At 41.4% G+C, this 22,994-nt stretch overlaps 1 protein-coding gene across 4 annotated transcripts in view; it reads left to right on the top strand.

Annotated features, from left to right (window-relative positions):
• Positions 1-1,001: 1,001 nt before the first annotated feature.
• SDK1 (sidekick cell adhesion molecule 1) overlaps positions 1,002-22,994 on the top strand; it is a 394,324-nt gene continuing 372,331 nt past the window's right edge. For 2 of the 4 annotated variants that reach the window (XM_051782514.1, XM_051782501.1), the window contains exons 1-2: positions 1,002-1,469; positions 1,922-3,292. In XM_051782514.1, coding sequence (XP_051638474.1) covers positions 2,833-3,292 — 460 coding nt within the window. In that variant the 5' untranslated portion in view covers positions 1,002-1,469; positions 1,922-2,832. Of the gene's footprint in view, positions 1,619-1,869; positions 3,293-22,994 lie in introns of those variants that run through there. The other 2 variants (XM_051782510.1, XM_051782512.1) reach the window with 2 other exon arrangements.

Here is a 22,994-nt window from a genome sequence, read left to right as displayed (position 1 = left end):
GCAACTTCATGAACACAGGAACAAGCTGGCACACACAGGGATGAAGGGTGGGCAGAAAATGGATGTACTAAAACTTAATAACCTGTTGGATATTGGAAGCAGCAGGAACTGGCGTAGGTGGGAGTCTGGCAGACAAGATGTACCTGTGAGATACAAAGGCAGGGTCAGGAGGAAAAGCTGCCCATCAGCTTTGGATGCTGATGGATGCGATGGCTCAGATAGGGAAGGTGAGGGGCGAGTGTTGGGCACGGGAGAGGCTGCCAGGGAACCAGGGAATGCCATTTGCATGTGCTGGGGTGCAAACAGTGAACACATTTTCTTTTTTTTTTTTTTTTTTTTACGCTGCAAAATAACAAAGGCTTGAGGAAAAAGGTGCTTTATTGGATAACACACCTCAGTCCGACACTCACCTGCTAATGACGGGAAAAAATTACCTCGCAATTGGTGTGATAATGTACAGTGTTTGCTGCACGGCTCGACCACCACGCACAGCCCGGCAGAAAGGCAGAAGGAGCGGGACCTGCGGCCAAACCTCCGGCTTCGCCTCTGCCAACCTCCAGCCCTGGCTCCGCTCGCGGGGCACACCCGCGGCGCGCTCGGGGGAGCGCGGCAGCCCCGCGGGCTCAGCCCCGCACGGCACAGCGCGCAGGGACGGGGTTCAAACTCGCCCCTCGGGGCTCCCCCGGCTCTGTCACCGCATTCCTGCTCCGTGTCCGCTGTGCGGGCGGGAAGCGGCCCCGCGGGGCTCGCCCGGGGTGAGGCGGCGACAGCCCGGCCTGTCCGGGCGGGCCCGGCGCGTCCCCGCCCGCGGCACCGCCGAGCGCGCACAGGGGGCGCTGTTGGCGCGGGGACGCGGCCGAGCGGACCCGCCGGGAGCGCGCGCGCGGCCGTTGGCGCGGGGCCGGGGACGGATGGGACAGGGACGGGAACGGGGATAGGGACGGGGACAAGGGTGGGAATGGGGACAGGGACGGGGACGGGGACCGGGTGCCGCGGGGGTGCCCTCAGCGGGCGCGGGGCAGCGTCGCTCCCGCCTGGGCGCGAGCGCGCGCGCGGGGCCCCTGCGCGCGCACCCGCCGCCCAATGAGCGGCCCGGCCATTGATGGGGGGGAGCAATGGAGGGACGGAGGAGGGGGGGGAACAGGTCCCGCGGCGCCGGCGGGGATGGAAGGGGGTGCTGTGTTTGTGTCCCCGCTCCTGCGGCCGTGGAACCTGCACTGAAATGCCGCCCACTATCCCCCCCCACCGCCCAGTCCCGACACGCACAGATGCACACACGGACAGATACACCACAGATACACACACAGAGCCCCCGACCCAGCGCCTTCCCCCCGACACGCACACCCCGCCGTCACCCCAGACTGGAGGTGTAGGTCAGGGGAAGGTGGGACGAGGCTCCGTGGGCGGGAGAGCCGTGCACAGGGGAGCCGGGAGGTGATCCAGCAGCGCCACTGCCGGTTCGGAGGGAGGTGCGGGGCAGCCGGGACGCGGGGCGGGGATGGCGGGGGGCGAGGGGGGGGTCGCGCCGCCGCCGCCTGCGGCCACCAGAAAAGTTGAGGCGGCTCTCGGGGGCGGGAGCGAGCCGACGGGGCTCGTGTTTGATCAACTTGGCGCTTAGGTGCTTTGTTTTTAACTCGCCTTTATCCTGGGTGCACTTCTCTTATAACTACTTCTTTCTTTTTTTTTTTTTTTTAACAAGGTGGGGGGGGGGGGAGGGAGGGAGTCTCCCACGAAAGTTTTTCTCTTTACTGAAGGCGGGACTGAAACGATACCCGATGCATTGTTCAAATGTAAAACCTACAGTGCTTTCTCTTTCTTTTTTTTTTTTTTTTTTTTTTTTTTTTTTTTTTTTTTTTTTTGGTGGGGTTTTATTGCCGCCGCTGCCGCTGTTGTGATCGCGCTTTCCCCCTTGTGTTTACAGCGCCTGTGAGCGAGAGACGCTCGGAGGAAGAACCACCAGGATCCCTGGGCTGCATCAGCACGGAGTGCTCAGCAGAGCCGGGAAGGATTTCACCTTGTTGCTGTTTGTTTCGGGAGATTTTCGCTCCCCCCCCCCGCCCCGGACACTGTCCAGCTGAGCGTTTGTTTCCTTGCTGCGTCCGCAGGAGGCCTGAAAAAAAAAAAAAAAGCGCTTTTCCATGTTAAGAGGTGATTTTTCTCGTGGTCTCCCTGCGAGGAAGAGAGCAGCACCAGCCTCCGAGAAGGGAGACGGGATCAACTGAGGTTTTCCCTACCTCCGGCTGAACGTGAGAGTTCAAGTGACACCGGCACTGGCCTGTGGCCGACTGACTGCACGGCGAGCTGGAATCACAGCCAGAGCTGCTCAATTTACCTGCTCGAGGACCCTTCAAACCCTTCTGTTGACGGTAGAGATTTGTATCCCAAGGAAAATCGGATTAATATAAACTATGCAGAGCTTTGCGGGGATATCTGGAGACTACTCTGTCTGCATGGCTAATCTTGAAATTGTCTGAAATAAATCCTCAGCGCAAGGAATAACGAGATACTTTCAATTAGTTTTTTTTTCCTTGACGCTTTTTTTTTTTTTCCCTTCTGCGAGAATTTAACACTTCCATTGGAGGGTTTTTACAGGAGAATGGGACACATGCTGGAAAACTCCCCACGCTTCATAAAAATCACAGGGGTAACAGTTTCCATCAGCGTTGCGGTATGAAAGGTTCTCGATGGATTGTCTGCTGGTGGCTACGATGGATCAGTCTTTCCCTGTTCCTGTTTGCGATGTGCTGAAGGATCCGGATTTAGTGAAATACTGACGCCTATAAACTTACTCCCTCTCTGCTGAAGGCATCGGATGTGACAGTGCAGAGAAACATGTGTTTCACATTTCTGACTGGTTGTTTTGGTGCAATCAATACCTCCACGAGAAACATTGACTTAGGTGGCGACTGTCATAGCGGGAGGCACACGGAGTGCAGCTCTCGGCTTGCAGGCACAGCGAGCACAAATCAAAGAGCCCGCCGTTCCTGGGAAGCGGGGGCTTCGCTTCCCCCCAGACTGCGGGGCAGAGGCTCCCGACCCACCCCGGGGAGCCCGGCCCGGCGGTGCGGAATGAGCAATGACCAAAGCGCTGTCAGGAGTGGCGGGCAGTCGGATCCGATGGGGATCAGTGAGGCAATAGCGGTTGAAAGAAAGGTGGATCGCGAAATTATTGCCCGAAGGAATAGCAGGCGAGGCGGAATGATGATAAAGTTAAACTTCTGTTTCATCTTCTGTCGGGGATGGTGGGCGTTTCTGTTGCTTCAGCTCCACATGTTGCAAGCACTGGCACAAGGTAGGGCTAGAGACATTTTTGTTTATAGAAATGCTGCATCTGCCTTTTAGGAGGAAGGGAATCTCGCTGGGGTACAGAGAAACCCTTTGACTTTTATCCTTATCAGAGGTAAACTGCAGAATTCTCACTGAGCTGATTTCATGTAGGAATGGTCTTTTCTTAAACACAATCGTTTCTTTATGGAACAGGGATTTGCAAACTGTACCTACATGTTTCTCTCCCTTTCTCGTCCTATCCTTCCCCTATCCCAACCTCCCACAGAGAATCAAAAGCCCCATCGGCAGCAAACCTGCTTTTATTATTTGCTTAAATACATCCGTGCTGTTCTTTCAGGCAGCAAAAGAGTTAACTGCTGGTTGTGTCTGTGAGTGTGTGTGTCTGTGTGTGTGTGTTTGAAACGCTGTGCACCGAGATAAGTTATTAGGAGAAGGGGAGTCATAAATCCTCCGACTAGAACTGAATCGGGCATGTAAAAGGAATTCTTTAAACATATGAGCACTATTCTATGTGAACCTCGGTCTCGGCACTGTTCATTTCTTTTGGATTGCCAAGTAACATTTAGCCGAGACAAAAACTGCAATTGATTCGTATCTGAGCATTTCCACATCAGAGATCCTTGCAGTCAAATGAGTCACTTGTAAACGAAGGGTCAGAGTCGACCAATAGACTCTAAATATCAAGTGTCAGTCACTTTGCATGTAAATTCCCCTCTCGAAAAAAAATCGCCAAATGTAGCCTAATTCTTAATAATCCTTTGAGAGAGTAAACAATAAATGGCAGGCAGAAGCATTACAGTTGGCTGCGCCAAATAACACGCTGAACAAACGCAGCTTTCACTTTCTTTGCTGGGCTGAGTTTTATTGCTGGGAGCATTGTCTGGCTGAAGTGGTGTGTGCTGGACAATGCAGGGCTGTGTCGTGTGGGACCAGGAGCTGGTTATTAAAAGCGGAAGTTAATACCCCATGAAGGGGAATGGGCTTTGTGTTTTAGTTCTTTGTTTTCAAGTATTTCATAGGGAACAACGGTGCATTCAGTTTTAATAACTGGATGGGGCTCGTGTGTTGAGGAAGAGGGGTTGGAAGCCAAGTCTGCTGTAGTTTGTGTGCTCAGGGTTTACTGCTGCATCCTCCAAAAGTTTGGAGCCGCAGGATACAGAAGAGATTTAATCCAGTGTTTTATATGGACTCCACCCTCATAAACCTTTCTCAGTGCTTTGTTTATGCTGTCATTGCTATTCCCAAATTACCTCTGCTGAGGCCTGCAAGCCCTAACAGAGTACTGTTATCCCGAAACAAGCCATACCTGACATAATTATCTCTGCAATTTTAGATTCACGTCACTTTTTGTGTTTTTCTTTTGGTAGTTGTTGTTGATAGATGCCAGTATGATGCTTCATTTTTGAAGGTAAATGCTGATGATTCTTGGTATTTACATTAAAAATGAAAAAAAAATATTAAAAGATAGTTTTAAGTGCCAGTGATTCGGAAATCAGATGCCATATAAAAACAGTTTTCTATGGTTTAGTAGTAAACTGGTCATGTAGTTGAATTAAAAAGTGAACTGAAACTTTTGTTTAGCACACAGTATAGAATAATTTTTCAATTGCATCTTCCAGATTACTCAGCATTTGCAGTACTATCAATTTCAGGTACTGTGTATCTCAGGGAGGTATGAGGTGTTTACAAACTATCGTAAAGAAAAGTCCTAACACCAAGTTAATTTTACCCATCAATATTTAAGAGGGGGAGGGGAAGTGAACAGAATAAGATACATTATTTCTGAGAAATATTGGTGAAGATAAGAGTATGGAGTTTAGAAGACATGAACAATGCAAAATAAAACTATTTTAGTTTTTATATAATGCGAATACACAAATTATAGTTAATCCTCTTAAGAATTCTTTCACATATAAACCACCATGGAGGTCTTGATGCAGAGGGCTTCTATCTGGTTTCACAAAATTTGTTTTAATTTATAACTTACGGTTCTTTTAGCAGTCTGAATTCTAATGGATTCTAAGACATTCATCATTTTTATGCAAAAATTTACTTTAGAGAGAAGATGACAGTTTTTATAAAAGTCCTTCATGAAAATGGAAATTCTGCTACAGCCACAGAAGTTTCTAATGGAATGATGTGGTCATATGCATGAGAGAATTACATGACTTCAATCTTTTTATATGATAAAAAAATGAACATTTTAAATATATGGGCCATGGCTATTTTGAATGAATCATATTACTGTGCTATAACCAGCTAATGTTTCTAAAATAACTATTTCAGCATTAAAGGAGTAAGAAATATTTCAGGCGTACTGAAATGCAGGTTCTCATATGAAGCAGATTAGATAAATTGGTTGAGATTAAGTATCTTCTCCTGTAAGGTGAATGGAAGAAAAGAGTTTCAACTGCAACAGGTTGGTTGACTATTCTCTGAACTTCAGTGATCATGCAAGTGAAAGCTGATCTAGAGGCGAACTGTAAATAAAACCACTCTTAAATTCATTTTGTACTTAGCTCTTCAGCTTTGCTGTCTTCTGTAGTCGTGTTACATAAATCAATATAAAAATTTATTTGATTTCTTTTTCCTTTCCAAAGCGAATTTAATTAGTATGAAACGTACAGTGGTTTGTTGTCGTGAGTAATAAAGGATTCTCTTCAAACCTTGGGATTGTTAGTGCTGACCTTCTCCCTGTGGGAGTGACTTCCTGGGTGGAAGAGATGTGGAGATGACAAAGGCTGTGGCCTGTTCCATGTGCACAGCTGGGAATGGTGCTCCCAGACCTGGCCCCTCAGACTGAGGGTGTGTCCCACCCCACTCACTGCCCTGCCCCGTCTCTGAACAGGGGCTTCTCAGGAGAATGAACCTGTGAGAGTCCCAAAACTGTTGCACATCTCTTTGTTTACTCAGCTCTTTGTGCCTCCTGGCCCCTGCCATCGGCCCTCTTTTCATGGCATTTTTGTTAAATTTGAGCTTGAGATGCTAGTTAGCCTCAAGCCATTGTGTGTCATCGAAAAATGATGAGATGCTAATGGGTAATCACCGTAATTATCAAATTAGAATTTGCGAGGTGATGGTACAAGTGAATCATTTGGACACGGTAACTGACTCCTGTACTTGGAGGAACATCATCATCCCACATCATCATCCCACGGAGACGTCTGGCCCATGGTCTGCATGCCTGGGCAGAGTCCTGGGAGCACACAGAGCCCTCGCAGGGCTGGAATTTATGCTTTATGTATGAGATTAACAAACACTGATGCCTACTGAGCTACAAAATGTTTACTAAACTACTGGAATATTTGTATGGAAATAGAAAAAGTCTGCTTATTTAAATAGGTTGGAAGTTGCTAGAGGCTGCTCTACATGCATCTTAATGGATTTAAGTACCTTCCCAATGCCTGTCTTTTGTTGAGGAATGAAAGAATACTTAGAAAATATATTTCTCTGGATTGATGACTGTTGTTCAGAAAGATTTTGAAATAGATAAAAGCAGTGCAAAGCTTTAAGCTTCTCCAGCTGGAGCCTGGTATCTTTAAATATTAAGAAAGAGAAGCTTGTCTGATTTATCTTAGCATAACAGCAATGGAAGTGTAATCTTTTTATGCTGCTTAATCAAATCTGTAATTCAGAATTCTGCACATACCTGAATATACATTTAAGGTGGTATCGATACCAATGGCTTTGACAGAAACCATGTCATGGTAAATAGATGAAAATGTTTCCAGGGCCCAACTTTTTTAATTCAAATATTTGATCTGGTGTATTGTAATTATGCTGAGCGTAAGAAGCATTTTCAAGCAAATTTCAAACTGCATTAGGTGCAGAGATGATAAAGAACTTGCACAGAGTATTTGGTTGTTGGAAGAGATGGAGAGATGGCGAAATGTGAGGGCAATACTTATTAGGAAGTAAAAAGTGTTCTGAATTAAATGTAGAATGAAGCATTTCTAATTCCAGAGGCTTCCGTTACTGTTTATTGGAAACTTATTATTTTGTATTGGATTCACCTCTCGTGTTTCCTTTCTTTAGATGAGCGTTTTGTGTTAGTTTTTGAGCAGGCAATTTTTCTTGTGTATGTAATTATAATAATTATCAAATTGATTTGGCAGAGCAGAGACAAGCCCAGTCTAAATAGCAACGGGGTGGAGAGAGTTGGAGTTTTCTGTGGCCGGATCCTGTGACTTCTCAGTGTCTCTAGTGTGGTAACTCTTGGTTTGCTTGATATGTTTATGTTTTGCTGGAAAATTACGTATTCTCAAGACTTCCCAAAGCAAGTTCAAAGAGATGTGAGTATTTATCTGTGAACATTTTAAATGCAGTGTTTGAGAGGGTTTCTCCAGGGTGCAGTGGAAAGGTGCTGTCAGAGCTGAAGGGAAGCTGTAAATGAGAGATGGTTATCAACGCTGCTTCTGTGCTTTACCAGGAGGTCCTTAGACTGGGAACAACCTGGGTTTGGAGAGAGAGGCAGTTGTGCTGTGTGCCGTTCACATCACTTGAGAGGAACAGAAGGCAAATCTGTGTCCACGGCTCGTAGTCCTTGAAAGGTTGTTCTGGAAGGTTCTGTCACCTCTCTGCACAGTCATGTATTTTGGATAACAGAGGCAAATATTGTCTAATATTCTAATGGTTGATTAAACAAACCATAGAAATATTAATAAACAATCTTAAAGTGGATTATTAGGAAGCTGTTAAGTGGAGGGCTTGGGCTTTTGTATGACTCAGAGAGACTTTTTTATTGTCTTACTGTTCCACCACAGATGTACAAGTCTGAAACATTTTCTTGATTCAAAGACAAGGTTTTCGTGCATTTATGAACTTTCTATACAGCTTTACCTGAACATCACATTCTGAATGGACTAGTTATTTGGTTCACTGGGGCCTTTTTGCTGTAATGAATCTGTGGACTGACTAGAGGCAATTAGACTCCTCATGGAGCAAAATCTTGTTCATGCTGAGTTCATTACAGAAATAGACCTTTCTTCTTCCCTCTGCATATGTGCATACGTAATATGTATTTAAACAGTTTTTAAGGAACAAATTGATGATTTGTTGGTATCTTCAAAATTGTGTTTTCTTGAAGTTTTATAAGTAGGATAATTTTTATAAGATGTGTGCAGAGATTATAAAATGCCAGAACTAAGGTAAGTTTTGCATCTTTAATGTACATTCTTTATGCATGTGCACTATGATCAAGTTTAAATTGATACTTCCTATTTTACTGTCTATGTCAGAACTAGAGACTGAATACTGCTCACTGATTAGTTTTTCAGTAGTTTGTTTTCTTGTCAGTGCTTGGCTCCATCTTTCATTTGCTTCAAATCTTTTAAATTCAGCACAAGAAGACTTTTGTGTGAACTAAAGGAAGAACTGTTAGCAGCTATAGCGTGGCATTGGATTAGTCTACTTACAGTTATTACAGCTGGAAAGCAAGTAATTGGTGAGATTTGGGTTCTATTTCTGACTATCAAGTGAGTATTTTCTAGTGAATAAAGACTCTTCGCTCCACGTGCCTCAAAGACAACCCTTCACCATCCATTCAGCTCATGCAGAACAGAAATATCACTCCATGAAAGGTCTGTTCCCAAAGAAGTTGGGCTTTCTGGAGTTATATCTGCCCACACAGTTAAGTAAAACTTTCCAACTCCTTTACAGATGTGGTCTTTGAAACATCACAGCCCTGGAGATTCCAAGAGATGCTGTAGGAACTAGTTCATGTAGCACTTGCAGGTCTGAGTTCAAGGGGTGACATGGCTGAAAAGTGGAGAGCCTTTTATTTTAATGTGCAGAATAACTTAATTACCTTTAAACATTTATGAGTGGTCTTGTAGGATCTCCTCATTATACAGATTCTTAACTTCTGGACATACATGGCATTTGTATATGGTATCTTGAGTATATAGTATTTTAGGTTTACTAAGAGCTATTTTTTGTTCTGTCCTTTCTATGAGAAATAACAAAGCTGTTACCAGAATATATACTAGTCTGTTGCTAATCATATGTTTTATCTGTGGAATGTCCCTGAAGTGTAATATAAACGGCACCCTCACTAATATTAAAAGTTTAGATCTAAGCTTTTTAAGGGAAGTGTTTTTAAAGTTAATTTTCAGCTGTTGAGCTCCCTGAACCGGCTCAGCCTGGGGTCACACCAGCATCAGGGACAATGCAAAGGAGGTGATGGGAGTCATGGCCGAGGGCATGACCCTGCCAACCATCTCAGATCGGTTCAGATTGTTGGAGAATTTTCCAACTCTGACAAAACACAAGGGAATGTGCACTGCCTGACTTCTTACAAATATGTGGAGGCTGCTGTTCCTGGGTAGAAAATAGGTTAGGGGGGGTGGTTTAGAAGACTTAACTTTTTTTTTTCCTCTGAAAGAACCTTTCAGTGAGTTTCTCCCTCTGTCAGGTGGAGTCTTCCTGACCTGAGCATGTAAGGTAAGTGTTAAAGTTGAGCAATGTGAATATTCCCTTTAATCCCCTGATCCCTCAGTTCTGTAGCTGATAATAGGAATTTCTAAAAAAAAAAAAAGAACTTTGTAACTAAAGTTGCAAATTTCTCTGGTATTACTTCTTAATGTTTCTATCTAATACACAGATTCAGCAGGTAAAAAGGGTGGTGTGAGCTCCAACAGCTCTGACTAAAGGAAGTCTTTAACACCACTTTGTACAAAATGTGGAATTGGATTGTACAATCTTACATCACACCATCCAGATAATTTCTGAAGTGTCATTTTTGATAAACAATAAAGCATTTGTTGTTTTTATGCAGATAACTCGATTCCTTAATCCTGTTTTTCACATTTCCATGCTCTGTTGCGGCAGCCTGAAGAGAAAGTTGATTCTGGGAGATAAATCATTGTCCCTTAAGTCTCTTTAAACCACTTTATGGTCTTTTAAGCTATAAGCCATATATTTTTCTAATAAACTCCTAGGTCTAACATGTTATCTAAAAAATAATTTGTTCAGTACAGCCCTCTCAGACCAGAAAGTAGAGAATAATGATACATAGCCTAAGTATGTGTTGCCAAAATGGTCCTACATTGATTCCAGACTGAAATTGAAGTTTGTTACTCATTATTACACAAAGAATCAGAAGATCTGGTAGACGTTGCTTTCATCCTCAGATTCATATTTGTCAGACTCTGTATATTTATTAGCCCAGAATGTTGTGGCTTTGATATGTGGTTTTGGCATTGAGTTCATAGGAAATCAGCTCTTTAGCAATGCTGCCTTTTAAGGGAAGGTGCTAAGAAAACAATGGAACTTTAGTGCAAATATTTCAAATGTTTAAACACTTAAGAAAAATGGATTTTGTCAAACGGGTACTGCTTTCTCACCCAATATTTATGTTAAACACAGACTCAGTACTAACACCATCTTTGCTGCCTTCCTTGCACGTTGAGGAATGAACGTCCCTTGTTTCTTATTTCTTACCTGTCAAGAAGTGCAAAGGCCAGTCATGACTAAATACTTCTGAAATAACTGAATGGGGTGTGATGACTGGAAAAGAAATATACAGTGCTGTGCCATACTTGCAGTTCAAAGATAACACATTTATCATAACATGGAACACACGGCAAGTGAACAGTGCTGTAGTACTGAGGTGGTGGGAGGAGGGAATGGGAATTCTCCATCAGTGTTTCTAAATGTGTGTACTGAGAAGTGTCATTTTAAGTCTTGTTGAATCTGTGAGCACAGAGGCACAACAGACTTTTCTTGCAGATTGTTTGTGACTCTTCTCTTTCCTTCAGGATCAAGAGGTTGAATAAACTTAGATTCTGATGTATTGTGCTAACAGAACGTTGCAAACCAGCACCCTTGTGCTTTCTTCCTGTCATTTAGGAGAAACTCTTTGGCACTTCTGTTTTATCCTATGATGCATAGAAGAAGTTTTCCAGTAGCTTAGCTGTTAATGCCCTGGCAATAGTGTTCATGGTGAAGACTGACCCATTGTTCCTGGGGGTGTCCATCTGTGTGTCTCACTCTTGTCCCCAATTTGCCTTATCCTGTTGCCCCAGGGTGACAGAGCCTCTCCCACAACGTGCTTCTGCTCTGTGGTCAGGGCTCCCACTTGCTGTTGTAATGCAAGTAATGCCTACTCTTGGTGAAGGGGTGAAGGAACACCTTAAAACCTCTGATTCTCCATGGGAAATGTGGAACAGATTCCATCCTTATCCTCTGACTGGACATGGAGTAGCTTTTCTAGGACACTTGCACTGTGTTAAGCAGGGCTTGTATTGTGCTGGGGGCCTTGTTCAGAACAGATGAGCAGGAAGATTGTTTAATGGTAGATTATCCCAGCATTTTGTTTTTTAAATGTTAGATAAGACTGAGGCAAGAGATCAAGAATAGTAACTCCTGTGTTCCACCTTTTGCTATTTTTATTGCCATGAAGAAGTTAGATTTGTTTTTGAAAATGGGAGTACCTGAAATTATTTTTAAAAACCATTTGAGTACATGGCACTTCAAATGCCATATTTTAAGGTAAATTTATCAACTAATTTCCCATTTCTCTTCAGAATTTGTTTTGTTACAAACAATTAGCTACTTATGAGCAACTTTGGATGTGTCTTAAAGAAAAATATGTGGATTATTCTTAAATTATTTTCCTACGTTGGCATGTGCAACCATAATTTTCTAAACTATCATATTTTAACTAGAAAGAATATTGTTTTCCTTTAATCTTACACTTCTGTTTTAAAGTTCTGTGTTATCTTCTCTCTTGGAACTAGTATTCAAGATTCTTAGCTTTTAAGAACTATTGAGAGGTCAGTGGGGTTTTTTTATCCTCTTGAAAAGAATACGTATTTTATATAGTAACTTAATGAAATTTATATTCTGAGAGAAGGTGTTTCCTATTCACAGAGCCTGATCATGCTAGTACTCCTAATCCAGAGAACAAGGCTAAAATTTCACTTTTAGGTGTTCCTGTTCATGGAAATGGGAGAATAGGTCAATTGACTCTACCTTAATTCAGTTACAAAATAGGCCAGTGATGCTATTGTTTAATGAAATCGTCAACAGAAAAATTTTGAGTTACTCTCAGGATGAATCTCCCATTTATCCACAAGTCTGAAGCAGCAATGAATAAGAAAGCAAGATCAGTGTTTTGAAAACTTCTCTTGAAGTCGTTTATGTAGTACCTAACATCTTTATTTCAAGTTCCTTGGTACTAGTGTTGATAGCAATCTTACTCAGATTTAATTAATTATATGTGATTTATTATTAGCATTTAATGGGTCAAATATTTATGCATATTTTTCTGACTCTTCAGTTGAGAATTCTGAGTTAATGGCACTCATGTCAAACTCAAAAGTTTTAAGTGCTGGTAATTTAACGTTACATTCACTATGTAAATGCAACATAATTAAAATGATGCCTTGTCAATCCCACTCAGGTTTCTTGTGAGTATAATTTTCAGCTTTTGTACACTGGATGTGGCTGTGTCTTGTGTTACCCAAATATATATTTTATACCCACTATAGAACCAACAAACAGTGGAGCAGGCAGTTAGAAAAGACAGGATGGCTCTGCAGTTGGACCATCCTGATCCCACGGGCAGAGATGGATACTTTTCATCCATATCACTGACAAATGAGATCAAAGCTTTTATATTGTATGTAAAAAATGAAGGGCTGAGTAATTTTAGATTTCCACACTTAATGTGAACAAATGTTCTTACATGTAAGAACAAATCTTAAAAAAGATTTTTAATGTTCTGAGTGTCCTTCTGTAGAGCTGCTGGACTTTATAAATACTGATAAACCAACTTTTGTGCAAATGTTCACTAGAGTGGAGTAAGTGTTAGCTGTCACTTTATTAAAATTAATGGCATAATTACTCATGTTTACTTGGAATTCATTGCAGCATGAAGTGATTAGGCATTAGTGCTTTGGTGAATTATGGCATATTGCACATTTTTTATAACCAATTAGTGAGTGTTGGTCTTGGGCACGTGCAGTGCACCTCGTTGTCACTCATCTCATTAACAACCATATCTGTATGTTTACCAGAAGAGTTCTCTTGGAACTTTTAACATGTGACAAAGACAGTGGAGACACACATATATAACCCAGGAAAGACAGAAAATACTTGCTGAAAATACAAGACCAGAGCTAGAGCTGTTCTGAGGACATGACTGCCTTAACTGAAAAGCTCCCAACACCAGTACTAGAGTTGCCAGATATGGATTTCTCGTAATTCAGTCAAATCTTAACATTCTGAGTGAAAGGCAAATGTCGACTTTATACATGTTTGCAGCTCTCAGTCACTTTTCCAGGCATCCAGCAGTCTCAGCTGTCTTGAAATTCTGGAGAAATGTCTCCATGCTGAAAAAGCTGTGTGTTTGCCTGCTTGTTTCGGTGCTGCATCAAGGCAAAGACACAGCTATTCAGAGCTCATGTAGTAATTTGGCAAGTAGAATGTACTGTACATATGAAGAACTGTCTGTAGTGATTGATACCTTGGGGATTTTTGAAGTCTTCAGTGTGTTCAAGGCTTCTGAAGTCCTATTTCTGATGCTGGTCAGAAGTTCTTTTACTGTTCTGATTTTTGTAGGCGGAATATTTTTGTGATTTAAATGCATATATAGAACCGAATTTCAGATTTCTAAGCGTAATTTGTATTTATGACTTGTTATGGTTTAAGCCCAGCTGGCAACTAAGCACCAAGCAGCCGCTCACTCTCCTCCCCCATCGGTGGGATGAGGGAGAGAATTGGAGGAGTAAAAGTGAGAAAACCCGTGGGCTGAGCTAAAGACAGTGTACCAGGTAAAGCAGAAGCTGTGTGTGCAAACAAGGCAGCACAAGGCTTTCATTCCCCTCGTCCCCTGCCCGGCAGGTGCTCGGCCATCCCCAGCCCTGCAGGGCTCCCTCACGCTGAGCAGGGACTTGGGAAGGCAAATGCCATCACATGTCCTCCCCTTCCTTCTTCTTCTCCAGCTTTATGTGCTGAGCATGACCCCATATGGCCTGGAATATCCCTGGGGTCAGTTGGATCAGCTCTCCTGGCTGTGTCCCATCCCAATTCCTTGTGCAACCCCAGCCCACTCACTGGCAGGGCAGTGTGAGAAGCACAAAAGTCCTTTACTGAGTGCAAGTGCTGCTCAGCAACAACAAAATCATCTCTATATTACCATCACTTCCTTTTTTTTCAGCACAAATCCCAGACACAGTCCCATCCCATCCCAGCTACTGTGAAGAAAACTGACTCTTCCCCAGCCCAAACCAGCACAACTGCAGCTCTAAATGCATTTTCATTTGGTGCCTTGTAGATTGACTGAGAGAAACTGTATGAAGTGGCATGATCTTAAATGGAGATCTCCAATCTCATAAATCTGCATTGTGAAATGTAATCATGTTAGAGGCAGAACACTTGTGGTTTTTCAATTACTTAGTGGTGCTTTTTCATATCACCGTGTGCGAAGCAGTTCTGTCAGAAACAAAGAATTCGGTGCTTTCAGATGAACCATCTTTGAAGAAACAGCTGAAGGCAACAGGTTTCAAGCTCTTTGAAGCCTTTTCCCTTTGAGTTCTTGGTAAAGGATGGTCTGTCATAACTATTGGTCACTTTTTAAGTGTTCTTTTAAATTTGTGGGGAAGAAAAAATCAAGTGCATCATTACATATTCACGTATCACAGAGAGGTTTTATATTTTACAGCTTGCAAAAGTTACCAACTTAATTACAGTGAACCCTATAGTGACCTTCTAAACTAGTATAATAAAAAGGGAGGTTAAGATTTGTATGACTTGGTTAAATATAACTGAGGTAATTATACTAATATAATAACATTATGTATAAAACCAGGTGATTTTATTTTTAGCCTATATTCTGTAAAGTTTATATGTTAGAAACATTCTCTGACGTGGTGATTTACACTTTAAACAGCTCTGAAGGGTAAGCTTTCAACATTTGTATTGCTGTTACAAGATTCTTAATAGTTTTCCTTTAGACATTTAAAAGCTTTAAAAGCTTGTGTTGGGATGGTTTTAAAACTTTTTTGCTAGAAGAACTGACATGTGTAGTAGTTTTGTTAATAAGTACTGCTGAAGTTATACAGAGTCATTCCAATGAATTTCTTCAATGTCAGTGTGCAAACTACTCTCCTGTTCTTTCTGTCACTCTGATCTATTTTTTTTTGTTTTGAACCTGGGTAAATGTGAGGAATTTTGTGTGTGAAAAAGGATGTTCTGCAGCAGGTTTCAGGAACTGAAAAATTAGTCTGTCCCCTCACTCAGATTGGTAATGGAAGTAATACACCATCCAGGTAAAAAGTCAGTTGAAATATAAGGATTTTATGATGAAATACTTGGCTTTGGGGATCTGTAGCTTTCATAGCAGTTCTTAATAAAGCCAAGGAGTCCCATGTTTTGGTTTTTAGTTTTGCGGGTTGCTTTTTTTGTTGATTTTTTTTTTGGGCTGTTAGGGGTTTTTTTTATGTCATATCTTGACTCCACATAAGAGGTTTAAGAAAATAAACAGAATCAGGTTGGTGGAAAGCTCAAAACCATGAAAGTTTTTTTAAACAGAAATTTTATTTGAACCAGAAGACAAGACATGAGACTGTATCTTTATGTATATAGTAAGCAAAACAACTGTAGTGCATTTTGACTAATGTTGCTGACCAAGTTGCACAGAGCAATGTGATGGCTCCCCAATTTAATAAAAGAAAACCATAATCCAGAGTCTTCTACTGAAGTATGTGTGAGCTAGTTAATAAAATTAGATATTTTTTCCAAGTCTCAAGTCTTGCTATTTGCTTATGAAGGTATTCTAGACAGAAACAGCAACAGTGAATTGTGGGTTGCATTTTACTGTATTTGGCTGTTGCAGATGTGTAGATCTCCAAATTTTAAAAAGGTTGTATTTGTTCTAAGCTCTGGCCTTTCCTTTAACTAGATCCAAAGGAAAGAAGGATATGTGTTCTTAATAACACAATTATTTAGAGTTATACAGCTTTTAGATGATTCCAAAAAAATGCAAATAAGTAAATTAAAAGGATTTCCTCTAGTTGTTGTGATTTTGAAAATCACTAATAGAATTCAAGATACTTTATTTCCTTATGTATCCTCTTTCTTTCTGTAGAAACCCCTTCCTATAAAAACCAGCATCCCATATTCCCAGAGCTTTCCCTTACCCCTGCTCCTTTTTTTTTTTTTCCCTGCCTTTGGTTGTTTTTTTCTGGTGGTGTTGGGTTGTTTTTTTATTTCTTTTGTAGCCGGTGCAGGGACTTTGGTGAGCAGAAAGGACGTCCCGTGTGGGAAAAAACAGAGATACTGCAGAAATGGCTTTTCCCACACTGCAAGATGAAGGATCTGAGTTCTTATCTGTAAATTCCTGATACTGTCCATCTGGGCAGAGAACAGAATACAAATCTCACAACTGTGAGGTACAGGGGAAAAAAAGTTCAAAAGGCAAAGCAGCTGAAAGCCGAGGGCTCTGGCAGAGGTTTTCTCAGAGCAGGTCTCTGGGGCTCAGAGGGGGAGAGCTCTGCTGGAATCCTGAGGCCCCTGCAGTTGTCCCTGTCACCCTGCAGCACCTCCAGTGCCAGACAGTCCAGCCTGTTTATCTAAATGAACGTGGAACCTTTGGGATTGCATGGAAGCCACAAGTTTCTGCACATCAGACAAGGATTGCTGTTGTGATACTTAAGAGTGGCACATCCCAAAGCTTTATTTTAAAAGGGCACCTGCTTATCACATACCATAGCCTGGGTCCCCTCTTTGTAACACTTCTAGTATGTAACTCTGGAGATAGGTATGAGAATTTTACTTGATTGCTGTGATTAGAATGGCAGAGGAATCCTTTGGCATTTTGGGTTCAGGTGTTAGAAAAAGGTTCTTCTTCCCCCAGAGGGTATTTGGGTACTGGAACAGGCTCCCCAGGGCAGTGGGCACAGCACCAAGGCTGACAGAGCTCCAGGAGTGTTTGGATGATCCTCTCAAGCACAGGGTGTGACTCTTGGGGATGGGCCTGAGCAGGGCTAAGAGTTGCACTCGATGGCCCTTGTGGGTCCCTTCCAACTCAGCATATCCTGTGATTCTGTGATTTATCTTCAGTGTCTTGTTCACTATTTGGCCACCTTGGATCCTCTTTCTCTTCATGCATCATCTACCAAATTGTTTATTAAGTTCAGAACAGTTAAACTCTGCAAACTCATTCAGGGCAAAATAATCGGAGCAAGTGCTGGTGAAGCACTTGCACAGTGTCAATATTGCATTGAAATTGCAAATGTCATTCATTCATTCACTTCTCCTGTCTGTTTGATAGTGTGACATATTTTAAGAGAAGAAAAATAGATTTTAATTAGCATATTCCTGTATTACTGAACAGCTAATTAGGGAAATTAAAAGTACTTTCTTAGCTATGAATAGTACGTTAAAAGAACTGTGCAACAAAAATACTCTCGTAGCTGCTTTACTTCCTGGAAACCACCCGATTAATTCTATTACAGATTATTAGTGGTGCATCATAAAGTGTGATTGCTCTCAGCTGAAGTGAAAAGAATAATGAAGACAGAAGAACCAAATCTTTGAAGGTGGCCTGATCAGAGTTTACTAGAGACTTGATCATATTGGCTAGTTCATGTGTCAGTGGTAATAACAGAAAAATCTGATAGTTGCAGCTTTGGGCTTTTAAAATGAATGCCACAGTAATGGGGAAAACTGGCCTCATCATCCAAAGGAGTTTCACAGGGGTTTTTTTGGTACTTCTGATTATTGATCCAAAGTTATTTTTAGTCAGTTTTCACCTTTTGAAAACTTTGTCAGGGAATTGCAACTATTTTTTGTGATGATTGTTGTGTAAAAATTGATGTTCCTACTAGGCAAAATATGTATTTAACTAGCATACAGTTTGCTCTGACAAGCTAAATTATGTTAAATTAGGTTAGATAAATTATGTATTATCAACAAAAGCAATATAACAAAATTCATGTGGAATACATTGAAGTACATGTTAGTAGTGCATCAACTTTGTAGAGAACCATGTCTTTGGAAGGTAGACAAATATGATTCTGACTTTATGGCTGCTTTGAGAGTTAATGGCCATAATAACAATAAGCATACCTTGCTAATTTTCCACTAGTTTTGTTTTAAATAACATTTTAATTTGCATAGTGGTCATCTGCTGAAAACACGTTGCTTTTAATTGTTCATCTTCAATTCCCATTGCTTTTCAGATTTTTGAATGGGCTTTTTAAAAGTTTGAAAAGGGCTGGTTTAAAAAGTTCATCTAAATGAATTGAGATAGAAATGTGCAAAAATAGGCTCATGTCAAAAATACTGGGTTTTAGTTAGAAACTTAGAGTTCTGTGTTCAGTCTTGTCCTACATGGTTTTCAACTTGGAATGTTTTGAGCCATTCAAACAGACTGACTCCTCTGTTTTATCTTGGACAAAATGGATTATTGTTTAGAGCCTAAAATTACAGTTTGAAAGGATAAATTATTGATTGTTGGCATTTTGCAAGATATCAGATATTACTCTCTCTAAGATCTTTCTTACAAGATGGAATTTAAGTTCTTTGATCTTGTAAAAGGGAAGTAGAAAAGCATCCTTTAAGTTGATTTGGGGAAAAAATGCTTTTACAAATAAAAAGATTTTTTTCATATTTGCATTATTTAAAATGCATTTTTTTGTCTTATAAATATGCTAATCTTCATAAGCTGCTTCTGGTGTGACATATGGTATATAATTTTCAGTTCTTTGACATCAACCTCGTTACTATTAAAGAAAAATGTACACTTGGCAGGGAAAATTAATGTGTTCAATGGCAGAATACTTAGAAGACTTTTGAGAAGTGTCTGGGGTGTTCAGCTGCGTTATGAGCAGGCAGCTGCTTGAAGAGGTCTTGGAGGTTCTGTTAATTGTGTGTTTGTTCCTTTTCAGACAGCACTTCTTTGGGGCTCGTTTGGTCTGGTGGAAAAACTGCAGATAAATGCTTGTCAGTAGAAGAGCAAAGCTCAGTTAAACATATGTTTGTATTTTAAGTAGTTTTATATATATATATATATATAAAAGGATATTTAGAAGTAATTGAGATTATTTTATTATGAAGGTAGAGCTGTATCAAGAAAGATGAAAAAAATCACAAAACAAGTTTAAAGGATTGATGGAAATGGCCCCTTAATCTGTCAGCCAAGGCTTAGCCACATATAACCACAACATTGTCTTAGGAAATGAAGGAAAATTAGATGATAAATTCAAATTTTGTAGGTTTTCACTAGTGCAGAGCCCGTGAATGAAAAGCTTGAACTAAATGAACTAAAAAAGCTTTAGGAAAACAAAAGATACTTTTGCCACCATGTTGCTGGTTTTTTTTGTTTTTTGAAATTTAACTTATTGAAGCTGTTGATCTACCTCTGCTCCCATTTTACAGGGCTCTGCAGAGATAACTTCGGAGTTGAAAAGTTGACTCAGGTAACTTGTAATAATGCAGCAGCAATAGTGCAGAGCTTAATGCAGGGACACTTGGTTCAAGTGGGAAGTTCTGTGATCTTGTCCCTGCCCTCTGGGTCATGTGTACAATTTAAAGTATTTCAGCTAAGCTTACATTTTCTACTCCTTTTCTACTCTTCTCCTTTAGCATTTTCTACTCCTTGTTGATAATAACTTCTGAGAATCTCAAGTGCTCAGCTCTTCTCAGCTGTCACTAGAGCTGGATTTGTGATTTTGAACTGCCTCAAGCAGCTGTCAAAGAGTTGGATGTAGTACATACCCATTTGTTAGATGTTAAACGGTGGGATATGTTAAAAATAGTTGCTTTCACTTTTAAGTGCTTTCTGTTCACCTTAGAAGCATTTAAGTATTGTTACAGGTACACTTCTGCCTTCTCTTACAGACATTTTTCTCTATCTTAGGAACAAGAGAGATACTTGCTAAGCCAGGGAAAGACAGCTATGGACAGTTTGACCTGATTCTTGGTGTTAAAGGGTTCTTTGCTAGAAATTGATAATGAAGAACATTTCCCAAAAATTAATTCATTACTCTTGGTTTTGGAAGGTTGGTTTGATTATGGTTTTCATTTAGATAAGTTCCATCCTCAAATCATTGGGCAGTGATTCCATACAATTTTATTAAAACTAATGAAATGAATACTCTGTTTATAGGCCAAATTCAGTGTGGTACTTCAGCAAAAGCTTAATTTGAACTACATGAGAAGTGATATTATTGACAAGTCAAGCATGCTTTATCTTACTGAGTTGTATCATCATTTGTATTAAAAAAACTCTCAGTCATTTTGAGGTCTTTCTTAATGAAAAGTTTCTGCAAATTATTCTTAGCAAATGGAAACCCTCCTGTTAGCCTTGCTTGGCTTTGTTTGCTCTAGAATGTTTTTGAGTGGTGTGTAGAATTTCTTGTACTTTTGGGCCATTAATTTTAATATTTCTGCAAAAACTGTCAGCATCACTGAAGTTTTATTATGTACTTTATCTCTGTAGTCAGGGAATCTCCTTTTTTTTTGTATTGACATCTCTAGTCTGGTTTTCATTTCACACAAGTGGTCTGCATTTAGGAAGGTAAAAGCTTCAGGTGATCAGGATTAGGAGCTCTCTGGAGGAATAGACTGCAGGGGTGTGGCTGTGGCTCACCTCTGTCTGCCTCTCTCACTGGACATGAAGATCAGGTGTCCTAAATTAGGTCCTAATTTCCTCTCCACCCACACCCTCCACCCCTGGGCCCAGGAGCTCCATTTAAGCTCAGCTCTGGGGTTCAGTCCCTGCCTGCTGGATGGATCTCAGCCCTGCATGGTGAGTGCCTTGTCTCCTGGCTGGGTCCCTGGGATGTGCTTTAGAACTTGTGTGCTGCCTCTGTACCTGTTTCTTTCTGTCTCTGGCTGCTCTCCTTGGGTGTCCCTGACTTGTCTGGGATTGTCAGTGGGTTCCATTCCCAGCACCTCCCTCTGCCTGTTGTGTTCCAGGTGCTGGGGGGCTGCATCTGGGCATGGAGGGAAGCCCCTGCCTTGGGGTCACACTTGGCTCCTGGTTTGCTCTCCCTTTGGGAACAGCCAGCCCTGGCTGCTGCTGGACACTGCCTCATGTTCAGTGCCCTGTTCTAGGGTGAGCTCTGTAGTAAAGAGACTTCCTTAGTATTGGCAGTCAATATTCCTTTTGTTGTCCTTTTCCATCAGTGGCAGGAATGGCAAACACAGCTTTCTGGCTTAGTTGCAGTTTCCTGGCACCAGCACAACCTTCCAGCTCCCCACACCTGCCTCTGAGCCCCTTGCCTTGTTGGAATCACACTCTTCCAGGCTAACTCTTCCCCACTGTCACCATAAGGCTGTGTGAGCTTTTTATGATCATCTGCTTCTTCATGACTGAATTAAATATGCTTAATTTTGAGTGTGCTTTCAGCAGATAAATTGACTAAACTACAATGATGCAGATGCTGCAATTCAGTGACTCAAAGAGAAAAAAAACGCAGGGGGGCTGGAAGGGGATTCAAAAGTTCAACAGTATTTTCTCTTAGGCTATGGCAGGATCAATCATACCGACACAATTCCTGACAGATATTTATTTAATCTGTTTTCTAAGCACTTCAGTAAGGGAGATTCCAGAGATTCCATTGTCAATCTGTTCACTATTTAACTATCCGGGCTGTAAAGACAGAATTTTCTTGAGTTCAGAGTCTAATTGCTTTTGCTGCTACCAGTACTCCAGATTGCTAGAGTAGATGGTGTTTTGGACACCTGCTATCCATAAGCCTTTTCTGTTTCAGGGGTTTGATGAGCCTATGCTGCTCGCATTGAAATTTGAAAAGAAGTGAACCGAGCTATCCTTTGTTGGTGAAGTAAACAAATATCCAAACTGTATTCTCAAGGGATTACTCAGCCAAGTTTGGGAAACCACTTGGAAAGTCATAAGAGTGCTGAGGAAGAGTTGGCAATTATGACCTTCATTAAAAAAAAAAGAAAAAACCAAGCCAAACAAACCCACATGAAAACAACTTTCTGTAGGCAGTGGCACTTTTGCAGCCTTCAGTCAGGGATGGTGGTGGAGTTTTATGCTCCTTTCAAGCTTGATTCTTTCCAGTCTGATGTGTTCTCAGTTCTCACGTTTAGGTCAGAAATCTTTTAGAGATGTCTGATAAAAATTCTTTAGTTCTGAGCTCGTTTGCTCAGTATCCAACACACATCTTAGCATTCCCCCCAATATATGTTCCTTAGGGCTGCCCAGCTGGGGAGGAAACACCAATAACTTGTTCCTTAAGATAAAACTGAGATGTAAAATTCCAATTTTCAGAGCCTGAAGTCCAACTTTCTTCTTGCTTCATAGTGGTTGCATTAAGCATTGCTTTTGCAAGACTGAATGCTTGCAGTTCAGTTGGAAAGTAAATATATTTAAGTTAGAGAATGTAGGAAATTCCAGTGTTTAAGGAAATCTCACCTGTGGCTTAAGCACAGGTGCTTCCATTGCTTTGTTACCTTTACTTGTAGGGTTTGAGTTTTTTTCCCCAAGGAACTGCTACAGTTATTTAATTTGGGAGAAGGCTGTTTGGATGTGCTCATCTGCAGGGAGGAGGAGGAATTTGTATTGGGGGAGGAAAAAAGATGTTGGAGTGGGGTTTAAAAAACCTGAAGTGGAGCAAAAGAGAAGAGCAGAAGTGTAGTATTTTAGGATGGGATTTTTTTTTTATTAAATAGGAGGTCATATGTTTGCCAAAGACAGCTGCTTGGAGAAGGACTGGAGCCTGCATTTCAGG

The sequence above is a fragment of the Manacus candei genome, unplaced genomic scaffold, assembly GCF_025592945.1.
Source record: "Manacus candei isolate 608988 ecotype Guabito, Panama unplaced genomic scaffold, ASM2559294v1 h1tg000002l, whole genome shotgun sequence".
In the NCBI taxonomy this organism is placed as follows: Eukaryota; Metazoa; Chordata; class Aves; order Passeriformes; family Pipridae; genus Manacus; species Manacus candei.
The sequence above is the reverse complement of the archived record's forward strand: the minus strand, read 5'-3'. Positions and strand labels throughout refer to the sequence as shown.